The 17,606-nt window shown below is 36.7% G+C and overlaps 3 protein-coding genes across 3 annotated transcripts; 2 read left to right on the top strand and 1 right to left on the bottom strand.

Annotated features, from left to right (window-relative positions):
* The first annotated feature begins 670 nt into the window (after positions 1-670).
* LOC120010346 (mediator of RNA polymerase II transcription subunit 6) lies at positions 671-5,647 on the top strand. The gene is made up of 5 exons (XM_038861117.1): positions 671-1,064; positions 2,157-2,331; positions 2,665-2,734; positions 4,541-4,650; positions 5,189-5,647. Exons 1-5 carry the CDS (start codon positions 817-819, stop codon positions 5,345-5,347), a joined length of 762 nt encoding a protein of 253 aa, XP_038717045.1. The 5' UTR covers positions 671-816; the 3' UTR covers positions 5,348-5,647.
* An 876-nt stretch (positions 5,648-6,523) lies between these two features.
* On the bottom strand, positions 6,524-11,836 carry LOC120011009 (probable methyltransferase PMT2). Its single transcript, XM_038862005.1, has 7 exons — positions 11,572-11,836; positions 10,395-11,049; positions 10,085-10,295; positions 9,598-9,892; positions 8,456-8,830; positions 7,877-7,954; positions 6,524-7,161 (listed from the first exon to the last, which is right to left on the bottom strand). The coding sequence occupies exons 2-7, from the start codon at positions 11,040-11,042 to the stop codon at positions 6,930-6,932; spliced, it is 1,839 nt and encodes a 612-aa protein (XP_038717933.1). The 5' UTR covers positions 11,043-11,049; positions 11,572-11,836; the 3' UTR covers positions 6,524-6,929.
* Positions 11,837-13,177: 1,341 nt separating this feature from the next.
* Positions 13,178-15,496, top strand: LOC120011473 ((R)-mandelonitrile lyase-like). Its single transcript, XM_038862597.1, has 3 exons — positions 13,178-13,387; positions 13,682-15,200; positions 15,297-15,496. Exons 1-3 carry the CDS (start codon positions 13,282-13,284, stop codon positions 15,340-15,342), a joined length of 1,671 nt encoding a protein of 556 aa, XP_038718525.1. The 5' UTR covers positions 13,178-13,281; the 3' UTR covers positions 15,343-15,496.
* Positions 15,497-17,606: the final 2,110 nt, after the last annotated feature.

Below are 17,606 nucleotides of genomic sequence, written 5' to 3'. Positions count from 1 at the left end.
ATATAATAAATAAAAAATAATATATTAAACTCGGTTGTGACAATATTTTTGAAGGTTTAACTTGTTGGTTTGAAGGGTAAAAAATCGAACATTTTTTGAATAATTTAATTTCTTAATTTCTTAATAAAAATAATATTATTATAAATCAAATCTTCATTAAGTTTTGGGTTATGCTTACTATCTGAACTTTCTACAGTATAATTAAAGCCCATCTCAACATTGGGCTGAATCTTGGACTTATGCTTGCCCACTATTGCTTGAAGTCCAAGATCCAATATCCTATATTGAAGCTTGAAAGAAATGGAAGTTGATATGACAAATTTTTAGGGCTCTGTCTAAAAAATCATGTCAAAATGAATCGATTATTAATGAGGATCGATCGAAAAAATCATTAATAACTAATCGATCAATTAAAATTTAGTCAAAAAGTCAACAAAAATCGATCGAAAAACGACTGTGGAGACCGAAACTTCTTGTAAAAGCAGCTCGGGCAGGCCTCCCATTTAACGGTTAACCGTTACCGTCACTGGTCTGGAGAGTTGACGCGGGCCCAGTGTTTAAACGGGTCAATAATAAAATCGGCCCGCTTTTAATGAAATATGATGGTTTAACCGGGCTAACCGACGGGACGGGGCGAGCCAGTTTTAATAACACTGCCCCAAATGCTTAAGGTTTCGGTTCTATAATCGGTCTTACGTGGCACTTCCGACTTCTGAAGGATCTGAAGATTCTAAACGGCGGCGAACTTCCTATACTAGGATTTCCTTTCTTTTCCCCAATAACTCCGCTCGTCCCCTCCAACAGCAACACATTATAATGGCAACGACTCCGGTGCCTCCGCCTGCTGGCGCGAATTTCGATGGTAACCCCGCTGCGCTGCCGCCTCCACCTGGGACGGATATGACTGGGATGTGCTTCAGGGACCAGCTCTGGCTCAACACCTATCCTCTCGATCGGAACCTAATCTTCGATTACTTCGCCTTGTCCCCTTTCTACGATTGGACCTGCAATAACGAGCAACTCCGATTGCGCTCCATTCATCCACTTGATCTCTCTCATCTTTCGTAAGTTCTAAATAACCCTCTTTTAACAATTAGGGATTGCTTTGGAACTCTTTTTATCTAACTATCCGTTTTGCACTTCAAGTATAGTATTATTATTTTTATTTTGATAGTTGTTTTGGAGAAGTAATTTAATGGCTAAGTTGAAACTTTTACTTCTATAAGTTGAATCGAAGTCTGAATCACAATATTGAACGAAGGAGAGCATTCAAGTAAAAGCCTTGATAAAATTGAAGGGATGAAAGTCTTTTATCCATTCCATTCCTTTTTTCGGTTTTCACTGCTGTTGAGTTTCCAAGCATTAAGCTCTATCTCCACAGACTTGACAGCTTTATAGTACTCTTCAGCTAGTTGGAGCATAGTGTCATGATTTAAAACTGAGTGAATATGAGCTTCATTCTTATTGAGGTGTTACTGATACCAAGTTTCCACTCAATTAATTCAAAAATCTTAAAGATTCGGAGACAATATTGTTGGTTTTATACCTTAATTGTTCAACTCTCTTATCTTAAAAATATGCCCAACTGCAATATTTTGTCCTTTTACTTCTTCGATTCTTTGCTATCCATCGTCCATGTTCCTTACACGAAAAATATAAGAAGTGCCATCATCATTGTCGTCATCACCATAAAAACCTTAATCCTAGTTATTTTGGGTAAGGTTTATGAATCCTTTACCATCTACTTAGAGTCTATCGTATGGATTCTCTTCTCCAACTTAATCTAATTTAATGAGAAGAGAATCTTTAATCCCTAAACCCTAAAGTCATTCAACCCAATAAGTTAACTTGTTAGGTTGCGGTATTTCACATCATTTATACATATTCTAACACAATGCATATGTGTGCAAGCTAATGCATGGGTTATGTAAAAACCTCTTAGCCTCTTAGGACTTTATTTATGGATATTGGCTGGATTCAAGAAACAAATGTTTCTCGTCTCATGTTCTTCTTTTTGTGATAATTCACAGATTTCTTGTGCCTTGATTAAAGATACTGCAGCTCATGGAAGTTGTTAGGAAAAATGAAAGAATCTTCTTTCCAATCTTGATACTAAGTTTAAGACGTCTGATAGGGAATATAAAATTTTTTTGCAGGAAAATGACGGGCACAGAATACATATTAAGTGAAGTTCGGGAGCCTAACCTCTTTGTTATCCGTAAGCAAAAGAGGGAGAGTCCTGAGAGGGTCACTCCAATGCTGACTTATTATATCTTGGATGGTTCAATATATCAAGGACCACAGCTTTGTAATATTTTCTCGGCTCGAATTGTAAGTTCCTTTATCTTTATTTTTTCTTTAGACATTTTTAAGAAAATTTGATCGAAACATGCATGGTATTGCCAAAAAAATGAGGCGAAACTATCCAACCCAAGAATACAAATTGCATGCCAGCATTTGATATTGAAATAATTTGATGTTGTGTGGCAAAAAACTTCATATTGAAATATAATACAGAGAATACTGTCTGTGTCTTTGTATATGGAGCATAGTCTTTTTGATGCCACAATACATGCAAATATTGAGATTATATAGAGAGCGTTCTGATTGATTTGTTTAAGAAGCATAATCTTTATTTGATCTTGGTTCTGTCCTCGCATGCAGGGACGAGCTCTGTATTATATATCAAAGGCTTTTACTACGGCTGCCTCGAAGTTGGAAAAGATTGGATATGGTATTGATTTGTTATCAAGAGATAGTGACCCTTTTATTCATTGTATTTGTGTTTGGCATTTGGAGAGTGCACCTAGTATATCCATGAGTTACCTATGGTATTGCATTTTGATTGATGGATATGTGGCATTATTTCCGTTATCTATACCAGTTTATTCTTTATCATTCTTGTTTGGAAATATTGATGCTTAATTATCATTGCCCTTCTTATAAAATTCTTCTTTTTCTTTCAAAAAAAAAGAGTTTAATTATTGTTACATGATCAAATTATGAAATTGTTTTACGTGAATATTTCTTTATTGGAGACTTAGCCATCTATTACTAGCTTAATAGGAGTCTCTTTCCCTCAAAGCTTTCCAGTTTCTTTCTTCCAAGACTTCCCTAAAAGTGGCCAAGGAAGTGGTGGAAATTAGTTCCTTTCACCTGCTTTTAGCAGCTTGCAAAATAACCTGGCCTTAAGTTCCTTCTCCACTTAGTTTGTCACACCCCATGACAACATACTCATGAAATGAAGACAAAGTTTCTAAGCTTGCATAGCAATACTGGGGAGAGCAGAAGTCAGAATGGTCTGCCATGTTGAAACCCCTTTTTGGAGAGTATCAGTTGTTTACATGCTTCCTTGTGCAAATTTGGAAGCAATGCTCACCATGGGAAATTGGGTTTCCAAATCTGGTATCCTACCCTGCTACCTCATTCAGCTTTTAAGAGGTCTTTGAAATTATTTTTGCATAGCTGGTGCTGTTCCTCAAAACCACACAGTACTTGCTTACTAATGATAGGTAGTTCTGAAGATGGTTTGATAAAATAACATAATCCTCGCCTGCTTTCTTTTGTATTTTGTTTAATAATGTTCATATGTCAGTAAAAGATAAACAACACTTGTGCACAAGGCTCCCGCAATGTGCGGTGTTGGGTACAAGTAAGATGTACACAAACCTTACTCCTACATAATATGTGGAGAGATTGTTTCAAGGAATTGAACTTAAACCTCTATTAATTAAAATCCCCATAATTCTATTGTTTAGCAAAGATTAGTTTGGTCATCAATGTAGAAAGTGCATACTCATGATTGTGTAGCTTTCTTAAATTAATGGATACATTATTTAGATTGATCTTTTCTTTATCCTGAATACATCTTTCTCCATGTGATTATATCAACTGAAGCAAGTTTGTAAATTTTCCGCTTGCTTGAAAATTTATTTTTTTCTTTTATAAAACACTTAAAGAGAATGTATGATCCATGATAGAAATGAATGGAGAAAACAAATACATGTGGTGGATTCCCGGTGATGTTCTCATAGACTCATGTAGCCGGCTCCAAACTTTTGGGATAAAGACTTGGTTTATGATGATAAAAAAGAGAATATTTTGGACATGCTTTGGAAATATGAACAGCTTGCTTTCAGTTCAAGTTATACCACATTTCATGTAGCCTTAAACCAATGTGTTATTAGCTTATTAAGTAATCCAAGAGACTATTTGATAATTTGTTTTGATAGATAATGTTATTGATTAGTTATTTTTAGCTTGAGGAAGGAGTCCAAACTTTCGACGTGTTCGAAATCCTAATGATTGGCTGCCACTAGACCAACAAATCTATTTTTGAACACACTATTTGATAATGTAAACACACTTGATTATGTGAATCTTGGATAATCTATCCTTGGATTGAGACAGCTTGACCTTTATGTTTCATAATTGAGACTAATTTATAAAAAAAAAAAAAAGTGACAATTACCACAAATTTTTTTCCCCTCAATTAGTGGTTATAGAAACTTGAAGTTATATTTTTGTGTTTCTGATGCAGTTGATACAGAAAATGAGAGTCCAAATCTTGTAACAAAGGTTGGTAAAGAGACAATTGACGTCAAAGAAGTTAAGAGAGTGGATCTTATTCTTGCATCGTTACAGCGCAAGGTAAAATTATTACATCATGGCTTTTTTTCCTTCTCTTTACAGTGGTGGGACTATTAATGCAGGATTCTTGGCTATATATAGTTTTTGTTAGGTTGTAAAGCGAACTTACAACGTGAATGTTTTGATATGTGTAATTATATGACTGAAGTTCTAGCTCTGGGAAATTATGAAGTAATAACTATCCCGCAACACTGTTATGAGATTGTATAGATGACATTTGTAATACTTGTTCAGATGAGTGTTCTAATATGGGTAAGCTTGAGCTTTAGGATTCTAGTGCTTCGACGGAAACCGTAGGATTTGAGAGTCTAGTTCTGGCCTGCTTGTTATCCTCATTTGTACGTGTTGCAAGGTCATATTCCGCCCTCTGGCTTACCCAAAAATAATGCTTTGACAGTAATTGTGAGACCAGTTCTTGTACCGATGCTTCTCTGATCAAAGAATTAATTGAATTCTGTTGTGTATTTCACTGAACAGATGTAATTGAAGTAAAGTTCTCTCATATTTCAAGGATATATGTCTCTTTTCTATTCTGCAGCTACAACCAGCTCCTCCACCACCACCATTTCCAGAAGGATATATTCCTCCTATGTCTGCAGAAGTAGAGAAAGTGCCGGAAACCCACCAATCAGGAGAGGCACAGGCTACTGTTGATCCAATAATCGATCAAGGCCCAGCTAAAAGAATGAAATTTTGAGGTAGAACAGCTTTCTCTTCATATGATTGAGCACAGTAGAATTGAATTTTCTAATGAATCTAGGATGTTTTTCATCAGATGCAGCCAATCGTTTCAGTTAGTACTTAGGAAGTTAGGAGGCCCAATATGACCTTATTGCCAAATACTTCATTTACAGCTTAATTTGCTGTAAAATGTAAATTAGATAACATGAGGATGTTTTTTTAAGAACCTTTTGTATTCATAGCATTAAATTGCGATAATTCTACAATGAAATATGTACAAGACATATTTATCAAAATGTAAATTTCACTTATGCCACGTCACATTCCATGATCCAGATGCTTACGCTGGATGGAATGCCTTTAGCAGTTTTGGCTTTTAGTGCGTTTGGATTGAGGGATTTGGAGAAGGGAAATAGAAGATAATGGAAATGGAAATGGAAATGGAGTTTCCTTTCAATTATCTTATTTGGATAGTTTATAAAAAATTAAATGGTGGACTTTGAAGAGAATTGAGGGGAATATTTTATTCAACTTTTGTCAAAATAATTCTTTTAAAAAATGGAGTCATTTGGAGGGAATGAATGTTGAATTAAGTTATTTATAAGTTAAAAGTCTATTTTAACATTAAAAAAAGAGAGGATAAATTGGTAAATCAAATCATTTTTTTTAATACTTGAAGTTATTGATTAAATGTTGTCTAGCAAGTGGTCCATGCCAGAAAGGCACAGCCATACTACTCCTAACCCCCCCAGCCTGATTCCACTGATGGTACCACCAACAAAGACATTATGCCAATTTGGAACATTCTCCTGTGTCTAGTATATATATATATATATAGCCTCATTAAACAAAATATCATGCCAATCATTATGTTTTCTTAAGATTTAAGTGTATACATGGTTGCAAATCTTGGCTTAATACCAAAAAAGAATTTGACCCAATACTTTATTTTTGCCCGATCTTGATTCGACATTAGAAGTATATTGACTTTTTCTACACTCCTGCGATTAGAGAAAAGACGGGCCAACTCGTCATGAAATCATGCGAAATCCACAAACCCTTATATATTGTAATTGATTGATGATAATCTGATACTGTTGTCCATAAATACTGCATATTTGATTTCATTGATAAATCTCTCTTCCCTATACATATTAGATTTTTCCTCGAGATATCAATATTTATCAAATCCTTTTTCAATCAAACAGAATACCATTGAATCAAATGACAAAAGAGTGTCCTCGGTATTAAGAGTTCAACTACTTCTGGTCAACAATGCAGGTTGTAGCCTGTAGGGTTCATTTTAGTGCTAAAAAATTGAAAGAAAAAAAAAAAACAAAAAAACATAAACCTCAGATGCATAGGTTCTCAAGGTCCCTCTGTAATAAATTACAGAGATAAAGAACATGGGCAAATTTTGAATGCAGTAAAGCTTAATTCATGTAACAAGTAGTCCAACTGGAACTCTCCTCCTTATGCCAAGCACTTGTGTCGAGGAAATTCAAATTCCCAAGCTTAGGAAAGTTCAGTTAGGAGTTGTACAATGGAATCACCGGCTTACCAACACAACGGGATTTCGACTTTTCCATTCTATCATGTCACTGTGTGGATGTGGAGTTGCCACCAGCAACCCAATACTGCTTGACAGCAACCAGTATCTTATTAGGGACCAAAGGACCATCTTCATGATCAACCATTTTAGTATCCCACCTCATTCCTCCTACTATCTTCTTCACCTTAATCAGAACATCTACTTCATCCCGGAATATCACTGAACCTTCTGGCCGCAAAATCCTGTCCATCTCCAGAAGAATGTCCTTGAAATCACATCTGCATATAGTTCATTACACGAATGGAGTCAAATTATAATGCTGGCATAAATAAAAGACAGCAAGCCTTGTGCTGGACTGCTAGATGGTTCAAAAACAGGTTAGTAGGTGAGCCACATCACTGAACTAAAAAGTTTCAATAGAACCATGGGATTCCAGAGGAGATCGCAAGGATCACCAATCAAATAAAATAGATAATGACTCGGCAGTACCCAGAGGCTTTGGCTAAACTTACCGGCAAAGCCTATTTAGGGTAATTAATCCCGCGTTCTCAATCAGTTCATTCAAATCAATCAAACTAACCTGAACAGCTCAAGATTGATTGGTATGGAGTATCGACACATCATCTAGTGCGTTCATCTATTCATCTTTTGGTATGAAGTAAAATACGGCAACAATACACCTTTTACACCAGGGTGTCAGAGAACATGCACTTATATTGATATTAAGTCAATTACGTTAATAATACACTTGTACACCAGGGTTCGAGAAGACGTGGCAAAAGTGTGAAGATGATGTTTCCACTTAAATGACAAACTTCATAGCAATAATTAATTCCTAACTGGTGACAACTGTTTAAACAAAAAGGAAAAAGTTCTGCCACATATTACTTGTGGAGATAGATTTTGCTCGCAGGAAAGGGTGATGTAAACATACAACAGCCTTAATGGCAAGGACAAAGGATTTAAACAGGCGTTCGGTAAAGTATTACTTACTTGTCTTTGTACAAACTAAACACACCATTGGCATGAATAAGGTCATATGTCCGTGGGTATGTGGAGAATGCTTCACACCTACATCAGAACGACATTCATCAGCATAAAATTATAGGATATGTGAGAAAAACGAATAGAATAAACTTGTAGAATTGGATTTACTGCAACAGATAACCCAATGCAATATGAGTTCCACGGATTCATCTATGTATTGAAGCCTAATATTTGTATTTCTGCTGTATTAGCACAGGTCAGAATTAAATACAATCTAGAGAACCTAAATTGGATGATAGTTGATCTAAGAAATATGAGAATAGGTCTCGATAAATCATATAAACAATTCTTACATTTAATACAAAACTGGAATACAGGTATATAAGAATACTGCTAAAACAATGTCAACCATGGGAATTAATTAGTAGTTCGGCATATTTCCAATAAGAATTCAACAAGAAGAGCATCCTATGATTCCTATCATATTTTTATTCATTTATTAATGAGTATTGTTTTCATTTTGTTAAGAATGCATCCAAGAACCTCAGACTAAATGAAGCAGATCAAAGGTAGGTAAACTTGTACCAGTCATGATAAATGCCGATTAATCCACGCTCATATATGACACCCAAAGTATTTTTCTCAGCTATGGTTGGCATAACATTCATGACCCACAACTTGGGAGATTGAATTGCCGCAGCAAATCCTCCCAAACCAGCGTTCATGTCCATAATGTTGCGGTACCGCCCTGAATCAATAAGCTTATTAATCCTCCTATAAGCATTCACATGCTTCTTCCATAGTTTGCTGTCTTCCATGAAAGTATCAACAGAAATCCCAGGTATAGAACCACTGGAAATTCTTGGAGGGACTGCATAAAGCCTTTCAGGAAATGCCTTCAGCTTCCCACCAGCAACGTCATCAGGATAAGGAGTTATGCATGCCTCCATTTTCTTGTACCTAACGAACATAACAAAAAAGCTTTAACAAAGCAGGAAAAAACTGTAGTATTGGGATGGTATTGATCTGGACCGTGATTATATTTCTATTGAGTTCAATATCAAGAATTCCTCGTATAGCTCAGCATCCACCTACTAGTTTCAGAATGCAAAATCTACACAAGCTAACCAACAGTCCTAAAATATCTCTTCAATAATGAAAACAACTCAAAAACCTTAAATATATAGCTCGGGCTTTACTGCAGCTCCACATAAGACAGAGTCTGCAGCTCCACATAAGACAATAATCTGCAGCTCAACATAAGACAAGAATCCACAGCTCAACAGAAAATAACAATGGAGCAAACTGGACAAGCAGACGATTTAATTCGCCCTATTTTCCCATAAGATTGAAAAATTAGTCCTTTCCAAAAATCATGCTCAACAATATTCTCTGTCCCAGTATGGGCACTGCGTAAATGACGAAAACTTTCTTTACTACCACTTATCAAATCTCACACTTAACTTCTTAAACTATTGTTTCTTGGCATTTAAACTAGGAGAAAAAAACCCAGCTTAAAATAAATCATATGTTTTACTTTGTCAATATGGCTAACCGTCCAAATATTGCCAACACATATTGTCCTATTCCTATATCAGAAAATAATTTCAAACATCAAGTGGAAACACCACCACCAACAAAATTGTACAAAGAAACAGAGATGCACAACATGCAGATGAATCAATCCCTTCCTAAAATAAAATGAAATTTCAAGTATGGCACCATACCAGATGTCATCTGCATCTGCAGAGTTACAAAAAGTAGCTTGCAAATCATTTCGTCTTTTACTGCATGAATCGCCATTTGCACGCTTTTGCCAAATGGCAATCTCACCCTTCTCAGACTTCTTTTCCCAACATAGAAGTTTTGCAGTTTCTTCAATCTTTCTCTGCTCCTCCTGCAGTTCCTCTTTAGGACGCTGCCATGCTTTGTAATTATTCTTCCAATTGATTGGTGGACCAGAAAGAACCCAGTAACCACCAGGTCTAAGGACTCGGTCAACTTCACGCATGTAGAGGCCATCTGCAGAGTGGAAAATTCATGAAGCAATCACCTCAACTGCTGCTATCATATCTCAGGCAAAAGAGAAAAGGGGAAAAAAGGCAGGAAGGATTTGCTCGAAGAAAGACAATGATTGCAAGCATAAATATAATCTTTTCAAATTATCTTATTTTGCTCAATATATAACATTGATTACAGATGTGAAACTCTCACCATTTGCTCCCCATGGAATTAGGCAACGAGAACAATGAGCCATGTCAAATGCATTGGATGGATATGGCATCCTAATAGAACCAAGAACACCAATGACAGCAGGAACACCCCGTTCAAGAGCGAACTGCACCTGCGCTTCATGTGAGTCTCTTGGTGCAAATGACATTGCAATAACATTTCTACTCCAAAGGTATGCACCCCAACTTGCAACCTATGATTGTCACGTGACAAAAAGAAAGTCAAATTTGCTGCTTCTGAGAAACATTCAAAAACAAGATGATGGTACAAGAAATTAAATAATATTTCTTACCCCGCAGCCAGTGTCAAGTGCAGTTCTGACTGTCCCATTCTTAATTGGAATGACTGAAGCAAGCTGATCAATATACTTATCAGCCCCTTGAGGAAATTGTGTTCCTCCACCTGGGAACCTAAATACATTACCCTCGTATTGAATCCAATTCTGAATAGCCTTCTCAACTGTCAGGCTCTTATATGGTGCATTTGCATAGGGCACATAATCACGACTCTTTGGCCAAGGAAATGGAGTTACATAACCTTTGGGAGCTGGTATCAGGCAATGTAGCTTCTCCTTTTCAGGAGGACAATGCCTCTCTCGATATATCATGTTATCTCTAGGAAAAGTCATTGCCCGCTTCTGATCTTGGCAAGGAGTGTAATCGGTGTAACGGGTATGACATGGTTCAATCACTTTGGGTTTTGATTCAGATTCATCGACAGTCACAGCTTCACCACCATGATGAGTCTCAAAGTTTAGACTTGGCACTATATTACAATCTGCGGTGTTTTTGGTTATTTCCAGAGCTAGACTATCACCCTTGCCGAATCCACTTCTCTGCCAAGCACCCAATATGTAGAAGAAACAACACAACCCAACTACAATAAAAAGTTGCACCGAACTCCTAGTCCTACCATCAGCTGAATTTGGCTTCAATGCCATAATGGGCCTGAATCAAAACCCAGGATAATTAAGCATCTGGGAAATTACTCCGAAAAACATCAAAGCAAACTAAACTCACCCTTCAAGAATAAGATTAACCAAAGCAAGTAATTGTATCAAAATGTTGAAATTCTTCATTGATCCGTAAGAATATACTTAAGAAACTAGAAACTAAAGTTTAAGCTCTTCCTAAATGCTAGGCCTGCAGCCACAGACAACCCAAAATCAGATACTAATACTATAATCCATTTGTGATCCACTGATCTGAAGATCCAAACTGAACAAACAAAACTGTCTGTTCAATCTCTAAAATAGGACAGTATCAGTGCTAAATGCAAGCTAAGAGAAACAAACGATCTACTCCTTGCAACTGAAATCCCCAAACCGAAAACAAACAAAAGAAGACATATAATCTAATCAGAAGAAAAAAGACAAAAACTTGGAAGTCCAAACAGATTCCCCAATAAGAAATCCAAAAAAAAAAACATAATAAAACAATGACATGTATAAGGAATCTGATATAGCTTACAGATCGCATGAATTGAAGTAACTGGTGCTTGAAAATCTCCCACTCCGAGTGCAACTGCAATCACAGACAGAGAGGGAGAGAAAGATTTCCTGGAAATATGCAAAACTTTTTCAGTGACCGACAATGATTTGCGAGTAAATCTTCTCAAAACCCTGCCTCCCGTGAACTAAAATCTCAGATTTTTCCAAGAGGAGGAAAGCTTAGCTAATATAGATCGAAGACTATGAGGTACGTCTCTCTCTACATATAATTTTTCTTTTTCTTTCCACAAACAATAATAATAATAAACAAATGTGTGTGAGATAAGTTTTTTTATTTAAAAACGGGGAGCAAGACTCGAACTCTCACTAATCCACACCATTACACCATTTTTATTACAGTAATTAGTGGCTCGAGTGTTAGGGAGATGATTAATTAGTAAAAGGAATTAGTTGGGTTGACTTTTTAGGTTATTGTGAATCCACCATTTGTAATTAGAATTTAGAAGGTACCCATTAATTTTATAGAATTGATTTTTTTCAAAGGACAACAATAATTTTAAAAAATATTTCATAGTCAATAAGAACACAATTAGAAAAGATAACCTAAAAAAAAAAAATTAGTTATGTGTCTTTTTTATTTAATTAATTCACGTGTTTTTATTTTGAGTTCTCCCACATTTTCTCCATGTATGTTTTAATTTTTTTTTTATTAAATGAAACTTTAAAACGATTTATCACTCAAAATACATAACAAATTTTAAAAAAATCTATATATTCTAAATTTACGTGAAAAACTCTTTCAAATAAAATATATCGTCGATAATGTATGCTCCATTTATGAATCTGTTCGTTTCCAATTTGACTTTTTTGCACTTGTCATCATCGATAATGTACGCTCCATTTATGAATTTGTTTGTTTTCAATTTGGCTTTCCTGCATTGGCTCTGCAATAAGTCGCCATTTAATTTGATCAAGGATTAAATAATGATTGATTTAGCCTTTAGATTAGTGAATTCCTTTATTGCTTTTATTTTTATTTCTCATATTGTTGTGATTCCAAATTAGTTGGCGGTTTCTGGTCCAAAGATGAATGGGCCTTGAGCTAGGGCCTTATACTATTGGGCCAAAAGATGAGAATAGGAATGATATTGTAGAACACTGAACACAATAGACGAAGACTTTCACCTTTTTTTTTTTTAAATATCGTTGAAATTTTAGGCACACATATATTTAACCCAATCGATTGTTAATCGAGTCACCTCTCGTTTTAGTAAATTACTTTCACTTAACATGTTAGTATTTGTATATTTTGATTTGATTTGATTTAATAATGAAAAGGAATCATCTATAAAATATAAATAATAAATAGTTTTTTTTATTTAAAAGAAGAAAGATGATTTATGGACAAGATAATAAATTAAGCTAAAATATATCTAACTGTTAAAAAAAATCTAAAAAGTAATTTTAAAAAAAAAATCCAAATTAAATTCCAATGTCCAATCTAAAAAGTATGCCTGTGCATAGCTTATCGTATACCGGATAGCAGAGGATCGCGACGGTTCATGATCATAAACCAGTTGCTGTTCTCTTCTCCCAACTGAATCTTTAACCAGAATACACTGGCTTCTCTTTATCTTCTTGGTAAAGTCTTGCTTCTCTTTATCGCTCCAAGCAAACATTCTGCAAGAAAACACAAGAAAATCCTCTCTCCATCTGCAACAACCCTTCAATGGCTGCCACACCCATTCGCTTTCGTCTACCGTACATTGCAGTCTTGGTGCTCTTTTCTGCTGTTTTTTCTCATGCAGCTTCGCAGCCTCCTCCTCCACAACAAGGTCAGTAGTTTAATTCTTTCTCTAATATCTCCCCATTTTCCTGTTTGTTTGCAGAGAAAATTTTAGAATTTAAGAGAAAAATTGGTCCAAGCTCTTGGCCCATTGTTGTCCCCATCACTTCTATCTTCTTCTTTGCTTTCTTGGCAGACAAACAGGGTGGGGGAGGCTTTTTCTCTCAAATCCATTATCTCGACGATCTTTTGTTTCTTTTTTATCTATCCAATTCGTTTTTTCAATTTCTGCCATAGAAATGCAAGCAAAGATTTTTTTTTATTTCTGGGTAAATTTTCTCAGGGGACCCAAGCTATCTTAAGTTCGTCTTCAACGCAACAGAGCTTCCATCGGAGGACTACTACGACTACATTGTCGTCGGAGGTGGCACTGCTGGGTGCCCATTGGCGGCGACCCTGTCGCAATCTTATCGAGTATTGCTTCTTGAAAGAGGCGGTGTTTCTTATGGCGCCCCCAATTTGATGACCCAAGAAGGATTCTTGGCCGCACTCACTGAGGTCGACACATTTGATTCACCTGCACAGGGTTTCACTTCAGAGGATGGGGTCCCCAACGCTCGAGGACGCGTTCTTGGTGGCAGCAGCGCAATCAATGCTGGGTTCTACAGCCGAGCTGACCCTGAATTTTACCAGAAATCTGGTGTCAATTGGGATTTAAGGGATGTGAACCAGTCATACGAGTGGGTTGAGAGTGCTATTGTGTTTAGGCCTGAGCTCAAAAATTGGCAATCAGCCATTCGAGATGGGTTGCTGGAGGCCGGGGTTGATCCTTATAATGAATTTAGTTTGGATCATTTGGTGGGTACGAAGATTGGTGGTTCAACATTTGATGCTTCGGGAAGGAGACATAGTTCCGCTGATCTTCTTAACTATGCGAAACCGACTAACATTAGAGTTGCTGTTTATGCAAGTGTGGAAAGAGTACTTTTGGCATCTACCATGCCTCATTCTGGGCCTAGGCAAACTGCTATTGGTGTTGTTTATCGGGATCGATTGGGGAAGTATCACCACGCAATGGTACGCGAACATGGTGAGGTAATGCTTTCAGCTGGTGCACTTGGAAGTCCACAGTTACTGCTGTTGAGTGGCATTGGTCCACGACCTTACTTGTCGTCTTGGGGGATTCCGGTTGCATATCATCATCCCTATGTGGGGCAGTACCTCTATGATAATCCGAGAAATGGTATCTCAATTGTGACTCCAATCCCATTGGAGCATTCACTGATACAGGTAGTTGGCATAACTGAAGTGGGTGCTTATTTGGAAGCAGCATCCAATGTCATTCCTTTTGGATCCCTTTCTCAGTCAGTGTTCATTAGATCACCTTCTTCGCCATTGTACCTTACAGTGGCCACTCTTATGGAGAAAATTGTTGGACCACTTTCATCTGGTTCATTGAGGCTGGCCTCAACAGATGTCAGAGTTAACCCAATTGTTAGATTCAATTACTTTACAAACCCAATAGACGTGGAAAGGTGTGTAAACGGCACACGAAAGATTGGAGACGTGCTCAGGAGCCGGTCTATGGATGACTTTAAGTTTCATGAATGGTTTGGTGCTCGAAATTTTAGATTCGTAGGGCCTGCATTGCCTGCTGACCAATCCAACTATGCTCAGATGGCTGAGTTTTGTCGCCAAACGGTTAGCACAATATGGCACTACCATGGTGGCTGCGTCGTTGGGAGAGTGGTTGATCGTGAGTACCGTGTCATTGGTATTGATGCTCTCAGAGTTGTTGATGGATCAACTTTTGGTATATCTCCAGGGACTAATCCTCAGGCTACTCTGATGATGATGGGCAGGTAAAGCCATTTCGCTCGACTGTATTCAAAGCTCTCATATATTGCTGCTATAGCTGAAGAATAGACTTCTGACTCTTAATTCCATTATCATGGCAGGTATATGGGGCTGAAGATAATAAGGGAGCGGATGCGATACAGATGAGTTCTGAACTTAAAATGATATTGTTGAGTGGGTTTTCTTTTTGCTTGCTTTTGTTACTTCCTTAGATACATACTTGAGCGTTAATCCATAGACAGATATAACTTGTTTGTTGATATGTTCATTCAACAAAAGAGGAAGATAAAGAGCATGACAGGGAAATGCTGCTCCATGCTTGAGATTTTTGTATATACTTCCCTCCGTATAATCAAATACTTGTTGACTGGGTTCTCATTTTGGATACTTGTGCATTTGTTTGTTGATCTGTTCAGTCAACAAAGGAGAACAAAAAAAAAGAAAGAAAAAAGAGTGCATTATAGAGAGATTCTGCTACTAAAGATGAATACAGCCTTCAGTAGGACTGATTGAAAAGCAGCCTGTACACTGTACAGTCTGTGCTAGAGATTTTTGTGCATACTTTATTCTGAATAATCAAATGCTCATGTAGATTCAGACTTCTTATTCTTATTACTGTCCTGTGTTTGCTAAATATTAGTCTGCCTGGATTCTGTCTTCCCATCCCTGCACGCTTTAGAGATAGTCTAAGCAGTCACCAAAAGTCGAGGCTTCTTATCCCCGCATGGTTTTATTCTCGATGAAATTCGAACCCGGCCGGAGCGTTTGGAGTGCCAAGTTCAATACACAACACGAAATGACAATAAAATGGCTGATGCTCTGGTCTTCCTTTGGTGCTAATAGTGAGTCTCTTATGTTTTGCAGGAAGAGGTTCCAACCCTCTTTGCACTCTTTTGTATCTGCGTGAGTGTGAAGTGGGGGCACTTTTCGTCCATCCACTATACAACGAGATTTTATTTTTTTTTATAATATTGTCCCTGAAATCACATTAGGGCATAAATTGAAGAAATCAAAGCAAAATAAAAATTAGATTGCCATGTGTCGTCTAATGGTTCGATGAGAGCATCCGACGATGAACCTCATACTTGCACGTGTCAGAATATGACTAGAAGTCATTTTTAATATAAACAAATACTAAATTGAAGGGAGATAGATGGAGAAGTGAAATATATCTGTGAAAATACCGAAATACCCATCAAAAGATGGAAAAATAGGATTAATATAAGATGAAAATTTAGTTGCACCTCAATTTTTGCTGAGTACACCCCATTTTAAATAAACCCCAGCTTAAATTAAAACAATTATGAGTTCACCCCTTTTTCTCAGTTTTTCAAAACTGCACCCCATGCACAATAGTTACAAAAACATAGTATAAACCATTTTTAGCAGAGATTGTGTGAGAGAGACCCCCATTTTGAAGGCAGTATTATAGTTTTCGAGGCTCAAGCTCTTCTTCTCCGGTAGAACTACTGATTGAACCAAACAAACCATAGATTGCACTGGTTCAAGTGTATTGAGTCTCCAATAAACATAACATTTTTCTCTCTAAGAGCCTCCAGCAACAGTTATGCATTGAACCTTCAAATTAAAACCAGAGTCACAACCAAAAGAAAAGAAAAAAGATTTACTTGGGTAATGAACAATCTCTGGCTTGCCATCTCCATTTCTGACATAGTGAATCCTGCCAACCATTCCTCAGGCATGTGATCCACTCATCCAGAAACTCGAACTCATCCTCTTTGTACAAAGGATGTCTCAATGGGTCAAATACCCACACTCCTTTAAAGATGTCACGATCTTCAGGCAACTTCTTCATGGCTGATGATTTTTCTTCACTAGCATCAAAACCCTTTCCTTGACCAACTTCTGATTCTCCTTTTAAGGTTTCTCGGTGGATTGGGCTTGAAAATGAAAATGGTAGTCCAAGTTCATCACTGAACACCAAAAAAAAAAAAGGAGAGATACCAGAAGAAACGAAGGAGAACAATAGAAATGGTAGGGTCACTAGGGGGTGTGAATAGATGAGTGTTTTTTGTGATTTTTGAGGTGTACTTAGCAAAAATGGGGGTGTAAATAAGATTCATCTTAATATAATTTTTTGTCATTGAAAGATATCAAAGTTTTATTTTGATCACCTGATGTTCAACTATTTCAAAATGGTCACCCAAAGTTATAATATGTTTCATTATAACCATTTTTGATAATCATATTGAAAAATTTGAATATTGTGATAATTACTCTAGTGAAACATATAACAATTTTGAGCGATCATTTTGAAACCTTTTTAAAATTTACGATTATTCACTTAGAACATTTTATCTTTCTGTGATCAAAATGAAATTTTGAACATATTTCGGTGGACAAAAGTTGTATTAACCCAGATTGATTATTTAAAAAATAGATATTGGGTG

The sequence above is a fragment of the Tripterygium wilfordii genome, chromosome 12, assembly GCF_013401445.1.
Source record: "Tripterygium wilfordii isolate XIE 37 chromosome 12, ASM1340144v1, whole genome shotgun sequence".
In the NCBI taxonomy this organism is placed as follows: domain Eukaryota; kingdom Viridiplantae; phylum Streptophyta; class Magnoliopsida; order Celastrales; family Celastraceae; genus Tripterygium; species Tripterygium wilfordii.
This window is presented reverse-complemented; position numbering and strand designations above follow the sequence as displayed.

What these genes read in the sequence shown, in the direction of transcription:
- LOC120010346 (XM_038861117.1), top strand. Translation starts at nt 817, where the DNA reads ATGGCAACGACTCCGGTGCCTCCGCCTGCTGGCGCGAATTTCGATGGT. An exon ending in CTTGATCTCTCTCATCTTTC is followed by an intron (nt 1,065 to 2,156) that starts GTAAGTTCTAAA and finishes ATTTTTTTGCAG; the next exon opens with GAAAATGACGGGCACAGAAT. An exon ending in GTTGGAAAAGATTGGATATG is followed by an intron (nt 2,735 to 4,540) that starts GTATTGATTTGT and finishes TTTCTGATGCAG; the next exon opens with TTGATACAGAAAATGAGAGT.
- LOC120011009 (XM_038862005.1), bottom strand. Translation starts at nt 11,042, where the DNA reads ATGGCATTGAAGCCAAATTCAGCTGATGGTAGGACTAGGAGTTCGGTG. An exon ending in CACTTGACACTGGCTGCGGG is followed by an intron (nt 10,296 to 10,394) that starts GTAAGAAATATT and finishes TGACAATCATAG; the next exon opens with GTTGCAAGTTGGGGTGCATA. An exon ending in AATTCCATGGGGAGCAAATG is followed by an intron (nt 9,893 to 10,084) that starts GTGAGAGTTTCA and finishes TCCACTCTGCAG; the next exon opens with ATGGCCTCTACATGCGTGAA.
- LOC120011473 (XM_038862597.1), top strand. Translation starts at nt 13,282, where the DNA reads ATGGCTGCCACACCCATTCGCTTTCGTCTACCGTACATTGCAGTCTTG. An exon ending in GCCTCCTCCTCCACAACAAG is followed by an intron (nt 13,388 to 13,681) that starts GTCAGTAGTTTA and finishes AAATTTTCTCAG; the next exon opens with GGGACCCAAGCTATCTTAAG. An exon ending in ACTCTGATGATGATGGGCAG is followed by an intron (nt 15,201 to 15,296) that starts GTAAAGCCATTT and finishes TTATCATGGCAG; the next exon opens with GTATATGGGGCTGAAGATAA.